A 7989-nucleotide genomic window follows, 5' to 3' on the forward strand; every position below is an offset into this window, starting at 1 on the left:
CGGGGATTGAACTCAAGCCCTTGCCCTTGCCAGGCAAGCACTTATTCTACTGAGCCATCTCCCCAGCCCTGAACATATGTATTTCTTTCAGTATTTTCTATTAATTTTTGAAAATATTTGGTTAAATTTCCCTACTACTAGGTTTACTATTCATTATAATTCTGGTTTTCCCTTTTAATTCCCTATCAACATTGTATTATCATTTATGTATACTTCCAATTGATATATTTTCTTTCTTTCTTTCTTTCTTTCTTTCTTTCTTTCTTTCTTTCTCTTTCTTTCTTTTTCTTTCTTTCTTTTTTGTCTTTTTGAGACAGTACCTCACTATGCAGTTCAGGCTGGGCTTGAACTCACTTGGTAGCCCAGGCTGGCTTCGAACTCGAAGCAACCCTCCTGCCTCAGCCTCCCTCAGGCTGGGATTATAGGCATACACTACCATGCCGGCTCCAATTGTTATATTTTCCTGATAGATTTTTACTTTTATTATTCTTAGCATCAGTATATCATTTAATATTTTTGTCTTATGTAAATGAATGAATGTGTGTTAGTATATTATATTGGTATACTACTTATTAAGTATTTGGATAGTATATATCTTCCAATAGCACATTCTTTTTTGTGACTATGTCTTAGTTGTTTTTATAAATAATATGTATCTTTACCTTATAGGTCTTAAAATTCAATATGAAAATGGTCAAATGTAACCCATAATTCACTCAATATAAATATTGAGATATCTGGACTTGTGCTGTCTCTTTAGCACCCTTCTATTCTTGGCTTTAAAATTAATTCTCTCCGTTAGCTTCATAAAGAGATGCAGGAGGGCTGCCCAACGCTGCTTCCAGCCGTTTTGGCCCCACTGTATTGCCTTCACTTGGCAGTCAAGTCCTAAACGTCTCTGCATGTTTACTTGGTCATGCTGACAACCACCTACAATCGGGACACCATGAAGTGTATCACGCATTTAAGAGTTATCTCACAGCACTGTTTTTCCGTTCTCAGATCAACCCATATTTTCCTATAATCCCTTGTATAACTGTGTCACATTGTGCAACTTGTCTTGGAATCGTCAGGAATCCCACCTATGAAAGGTACATCGCTACTTCAGCAGGGTTCATGGGACAAAGAGATTAATGAGGGTTGAAGAATAAAACAGAATCAAGGGAGCTCTCAGTTGAACCAAAAGATACACCCAAGTGTACAAGAGGCTGCAAGTCGTTAGAATTTAGGCGTGCAGAAAGACCGTAAATTAGGGCTGCGACTTAGACGTCCAAGAAGAAGGTGTCTCCAGGTATCCCTGTTGCTCCAGACTGGGAGTCAGCAACTGCCTGGGAAATTCAGCACAAAAGGTCGGAGAGGGTTGTTAGCTGTTGCAGCTGGTGTGACTCCAGGTGCTACCCACAAGACACCAAAGATTAGAGGGCGGAGCGTTCCTTTTCTGCTTAGCTAGGTTTCCGGTCTTCTTCAGTTCCCCATACTGATAGAATCTAAATAGATATCAACTGGCTGTGAAGGAAACTCAGGGAGCCTGGTTTGATCCCCGGGCCTGCCAGGCCATCCCTGCCCCCAGAGCTCACTGAGATGGCGATTGAGATTGGGCATGGTGGCGTGAGCCAATAATGCCAGAGCTTGGGAGGCTGCAAACAAGAGAATCACCTGTTTAGTGAGACCCTGAACTAAATACATTTTTAAAAGCACAATAACAGGATCAGTTTGCAGCAAGGAGACAGTAATTTAGCCCATAGCACAGTCCACCCCTTCAGTGAGTTCTTTTTCCTAAGGTTATAAATGGGAGTATTTTACAATCGATATCAGACTTAGCAAGGGAAATTTTGGGAGATGATGATGACTTTGATGGAGAAGCCCAAGACTGGAGACTGTGCTGAGAAGATAAGCAGATTTTTAAAGGGAAGATATGGGCTAAATTCTGTCTCTGGTTGTGCTACAGTGCCTGGACACTGTAACACTTCACCCTGTAGCTCTCAGGGGACTCTAAAGTGAGGCAGTATATGGAAGAGCAGCATCTTAGTAAGCAAAGAGAGTCCCCTTGCTCTTCTTCCATACCTTATTTTGAGGAACAGTATCTGGCTTCAGTTGGACATTATCCCATGAAACACTTTACTTTCTTTAGTTCCCAACAGCACTGAAGCTTCCTGTCAGGCAGCGTCCAGATTCAACCAGCAAACTGGTGCTTTCTGCCCATCTCTTTGTCAGCTTTTATATGTTGTTTCTGTTCCCACAGAAGTGTTTCTCTCAAACTTGGGAGCTGGTTTTGTCTTTCTCCAGGTTTATCTCCCACTGCCTTTGGTTGAAAGCACCAATCATTGAGCTTCTGTCACTAGAGACCCGGATAACATTGTAAAACATGAAATCACATAGACTCAAGATAAAGCCGCGGAGGTGTGGGAATCAGGGAGAGACATCCACAACGATGGAGCCTCCACAAGTACTCTCTGCTACCTGAACATTTTCCTTTGATGCTGTTCAAGCTCAGAAGAACAAGACAAAATTCTGACAACATTCTGCTACAGTTTCTATCTAGCAATCTTTAGACAGAGACAAGTATATCTTCAATCAGTTTAAGCTCCCTAATATTAAAAATGAAGACAAAGAGCTTTTGCAAAATAATAAAATCTTTAAGACTGGAGAGATATTTGAAAGACTCTATTTCAACTGCTTGTTCAATTCGTGTAAACTTCAGTAAACTTGTATATTTAGAGGAAGACTGCATGGTAATTCACAAGACCTCAGAGTCGAATGACTTACAGTATTAGAACATATTTTTTGTATTGATTTTTCTCTACCTCCTAAATAAATCGATCTAGTCACTGTAGTTTTTGCTTTGAGGAAATCAATAAACAACTGTTTCTGCTTCTTACAGGATGTTTTGTGGGACATATTAAGATGACTATACTGTTTCTTTGCCAGGCGAAATTTCACAGCCACTTAAGTGTTTATGTTTATTCATTTTTTTGTTCTTCTGTATACTACTGTTTAATCTCATTAGTGTCCAGGATAATACTAAGGGCAGGGTCCATCAGTTCAAGGAGTGGACCATAGTCAGATCTCGCAGACAATTAACAAGTTTCCACAATGGTGGGTTTGTATCTCTACCTGGGCTGCCTATACACAGACGTTGTTCAATACACACAGCTGATGAGAATTCCTAGTGTTCAGGGAAGAGCATGAATGTAAAAAACCCATAGCTTAAGTATGTTTTATATTTGGATCCTATCCTAAATGCTATCTCAATTTTTTTTTGTAATTGTAGCTATGTATACAGTGTAATTTAGATAGGATTCTCTTACTATTTACCAGTAGGAGCACAAAAAGCATTTCATGTCCTACCTCTTCTGCACTATCTTTCAATCTCTTCTGATACAGATCTTCCCAGGACTACCAAACAAACAAAAGTAAAATTTTAAAAACCTACAAGTTCACATACCAGAAACTTTTGAGAGTTTCTTGTTGTTTCATGTTAATAATTTACAAATCATTAACGCAACCTAGATTTTATGAGTACTCAATCTTAGTACATGATCGTTATGTCTCATTATCATTTTATATTCCTAATAAAAATATAATATACCTTTAAATAAGATTCACATATCAATACAATTCACTTATTAATATTCTTTGGCACCCATAAAAGTTAAGTGACATAGGTTGCAAAATCATTACCATCTGCACATGATTTGTGATGTAGCTCAGTGTTGAAGAAACTAAAGGGTTTCAGAAGCACAACAGAAATGTAAATCCAAAAGAAGTATCTCCGCTCCAGCACAGAGCACTAGTAAGGTCTTTCCATCAGGGGCTTGTGTATAAGAGAGGCTTCCTGGGAAGACATTCAGCATAAAGAAAAATAAAGCATTTATATACATTTAGTCATAAGAAAGCCAGTATTACAGGCAAGATGCACTGCTGAGAACTCCGTGATGTCTTCTGTAAGGGCCCACCTTTGCAACGTGGCCCATAGGGATGTGGGCCAAAAAAAAAAAATGGAGAGTAAGTTAGAATCTGGGAATGATTAGGACTGTAGGGTGAGGGTTTCACCTCCAATCTGGGCAATAATGAGCCCCCAAACATAGGTGACTGGAGGACGTATTCCTTCTGATCTTAAAGCTTTGGCTATAATGGTTTAAATTTTGTTTCTAGTCCAACCTCTGCTTCACCATGTGGTGGCTGAGCCTAAATCATGTTGAATTAAATTAAATCACCCTCATATTGCCAAGAAAGCTGATGAAAATCATTGTCAGTTCGTAAGGAGTAAAACTGAGGCATAGCAATCAAATCCATCCCATCAACCTTGCACTGTGTAAGACAGGATAGTAAATACTTCACACTTTTGTGCCTTTATTTATGAAAAAAGAAATTAATATCTGCTTCATAGCCTAGTTGATGAAAGATTAACATTTGTGAAGATTCTGAACTTCCACAACAGTCATGCATCTTTCTTCCACTTACTGTTAGCCTTTGGAAAACTGTGACTGATACTAGAATAATGAGACCATAACACTAAATATAATTTGTTTATTGAAATCCTGCAATTCAAATATTGATACAAATAATGGTAACCTGTCATGCTTAGGTATTATCTGCAATTAACAAGATAAAAAACATTTTTTTCTATTGAGCCAGTAAGACACACTAGATGATAATTCTTTATCATGTAACTGTACTAATTACCTGCCATAAACTTGTTCTTTGTGGCCCTTTGTTTCCTGAGCACTTAGAAACAGACATAAAATTAAAAGTTATCTTGATCTCTCTTAATGGGCCCTATGTGAAAAATACAGACTCCTAGTCTATGTTTTTTTCATATGTTAAGAAAATACCTTATATTTTCCTTTTTCTCTTTCCATTTACTATATTAGGTATAATACAAAGGATGTGTAAGTTAGAAAATAAAATGTTTTCCAGGAAGAGTTATAAAATACATAATATATATTTATTATAAACATACATAATCATCATCATCTTTTCCCCTCTTTATGCCATTAGAATAGGACACACAATAATTCCACGTTGCTTGATAGTTATATTTAGAACCAGTATCTATTTTTGTGTTAAATTTTTTTTTTCTCTCTCTCTGAGAGATACAGAGCAGGCTTGAGGACTTTTGGGGGCTGGAAAGGTCCTCAAACAGTGGAGATGAGAAGCACCAGACAATGTCCAGAGGCAAGATGTGGGGCCCAGGTGAAGTGATAGGGAGAATAGGCATCAGGTTGGCTTTCTGAGAATGGAAAATAAAGTGTATTAACAGAGAGCATGGAAGGAAAGTTTTGTCTTTGCTTTTTATTTAATGAGAAGAGAATAATAGTGGAGTGATTTTGCAGTACAAAAATAGAGAGAGAGAGAATTCTAAACACAACCTACTGTGATAAAGAGTCATTTTACAAAAAAAAAAAAAAAAGAATTAAGACATGTTGTGCATGTGAACATGTGCTGACTCCACTTAAGGAATGCAAATGTTATGTGCTGCAAAAACATACTAGTTAAAAAACAATCATTTTATCAATTTAGGTTGATAACTCAGATCCCAATATTGTGTTAAATGAGAAACAACCACGCATATGCATCACTCAGACCATGTGAGTCCAGAAAAAAAGGAGACATCACTGGAAATAGGCCCACTTGGGGACTTTGTTGAGGTTCCTAAAATTTCTTATCGGCCTATTAATATTTTTGGTCAAAGTGATTGTTTATAATTTTTTTAAGCTATCTGTTTCTGTTGATGTCTTTCTTTCTGCAACATATTCTTAATAATGCACGATTTTGTGCAACTGTAGTAAGGGTGAACTGCCAAGGACCCAGCTTTGTGATCTGAGTTGTGGAAAAGATAACCTCCCTTAATAACACTCTCTCATAGTCATTCTAAAAACATGTTGTTTCTAAACCTCTTGTAAGTAGAGCAGAATGAAATGAAATAAAATAATGAAATGAAGGAAATTTAAAAAATGAAGATCCTGATCTTTCTCCGCCTTTCATACTACAAAAGGAAAATTCATAAAATGAAGCTTTATTGTTCACAAGCAGAGGTCGGTTAAGCTCCTCCAGATGACATCTCAGCCCTAAGTGCTGGGCCAGGCACTGGCTGGACCCCTCCCTACTCCTTCCTACCACCCAGGAGGGGCTGCTTCTGTGGAAGCCACTCTGTACTCTCTGCTGTCACCAGTGTGCAGTGGAGCAGCATCTATTATGGGATGATTATCAAATACTTATGACTGTAAGGGAGCTGAAAATTTAAGAAATGGAGAGGAAATTTCACAAAACTAAGTTCAAACCATTAGAACCCAAAACCTGGGTGTTTCCTGGAACTTCTAAGAGTAGTTCCTGGCTCATGGCTTCTGATGCTTCTCTTTGTAACCCAAGCTCTCTGTGCTCTTTGCCTAGGATTTGGGGTCTGGTTTGTACCCCAGGTTTAGGGACAGAATCTAATCAACATACGTTCTTGACATCAGAAACCCAAGAGATGAGACACTAAGGCACTGGCATTCTCATTCACATGGTCCAGCAACCAACATCTTTTACTTATAAGGTCCCTGGCATCTTTCATATTGAATTCTATTTCCACAGCGCCCTCTGCAGGGCACCCTTCACCTCTGCATTCCTCAGGCTGTAGATCAGGGGATTCAGCATGGGGTTGACAAGGCTGTAAAACAGGGACAGAATCTTCCGCTGCTCCTCAGGGTGGCGGGACTTGGGGGCCATGTACATGACAATGGCACTGCCAAAGAAGAGCCCCACCACACAGAGGTGGGAGGAACAGGTGGAGAAGGCCTTCCTGCGGCCCTCCCCTGACTGGATCCTCAGGATGGCAATCAAGATTTGAGTGTAGGAGACCAGCACCAGGCACAGGGGCCCCACTAAGATGAACACAGAAGCTGCAAAGATGACTATTTGGTTGAGCCTGGTGTCAGCACAGATCAGTTTAAGGACGGAGAGGATTTCACAGAAGAAGTGGTTGATTTGATTAGGCCCACAGAAGGGCAGCCTGAGGATGAGAACCACGTGGACCAAGGCCAGAAGGGAGCCACAAGCCCAGGAAGCAATGGCCAGGACGCTGCATACTGTCCAGCTCATGATGACAGAGTACTGCAAAGGGTTGCAGATGGCCACATACCTATCATAAGACATCATTACCAGGATGAGACACTCAGTGTGAGCAAAAGCCATGTACAAAAAGGTCTGTGTCATGCATGCGCCAAAGGAGATTGTTTTTTTCTTGCTTAGAAGATTTACCAGCATCTTGGGAACATTGTTGGAAGCATAAGAAATGTCAACGATGGCCAAGTGTACAAGGAAGAAGTACATGGGGGTGTGAAGTCTAGAGGACAAGCAAATGAGTCCCAGGATGAGCCCGTTCCCCAGCACAGTGAAGGCATACAACAGGGAGAAGAGGCCAAAAAGGAGCACCTGCATCGCTGGGCTGAGTGGGAACCCCAGGAGGATGAACTCAATGACCCATGTCTGATTTTCTGTCATGCTTTTCTGACAGTGGCTGCTACAGCCAGATATGTGCTGGAGAGCAGGGAGGATCTGGATTAGATGCTTAATGCAAGCATGAGGTGGATGATATACCTGTGCACTGAATCAGTCGACAGTGTTCTTCGGGGTCCGTCTGTCCAATCCTGAAATCCACAGAAACACACCAAGAAGATTCACTTCAGATAACATATATGTGTGAGCATCTGATGTCACTACTTCCAGTTCTACAGAATTTTACTTATCCCTGATTTGAAGACCCACATTTTTTCCTGTTATGATCACAGCCACAGAGAATTTGTTTTGCAGAATAAACAATTATTTTTGGTCCTGAGAAAATATCATACCCGTATGTCATGTGTTGTTGGCTGTTGAATTCATTTAGTTTACCTATTTTCTTCTCAATTTCTCTTCATCATTTGGCTTTTCTCTTATTTTTTTTAACGTGTTCAGAACATATTGCACAGAAAAGGTGCCTAGAAAATGATTAAAGGGTCGGGGAGA

General features: G+C 39.7%; 1 protein-coding gene across 1 annotated transcript; it reads right to left on the minus strand.

Annotated features, from left to right (window-relative positions):
• Positions 1-6564: 6564 nt before the first annotated feature.
• On the minus strand, positions 6565-7485 carry LOC101585292 (olfactory receptor 2A5). Its single transcript, XM_004629016.1, has one exon. It carries the CDS (start codon positions 7483-7485, stop codon positions 6565-6567), a length of 921 nt encoding a protein of 306 aa, XP_004629073.1.
• Positions 7486-7989: the final 504 nt, after the last annotated feature.

This window comes from Octodon degus, unplaced genomic scaffold, assembly GCF_000260255.1.
Source record: "Octodon degus isolate 3935 unplaced genomic scaffold, OctDeg1.0 scaffold00027, whole genome shotgun sequence".
Lineage (NCBI taxonomy): Eukaryota > Metazoa > Chordata > Mammalia > Rodentia > Octodontidae > Octodon > Octodon degus.

Excerpts from the sequence above, each read along its gene's own strand:
- LOC101585292 (XM_004629016.1), bottom strand. The coding sequence starts at position 7,485 with ATGACAGAAAATCAGACATGGGTCATTGAGTTCATCCTCCTGGGGTTC.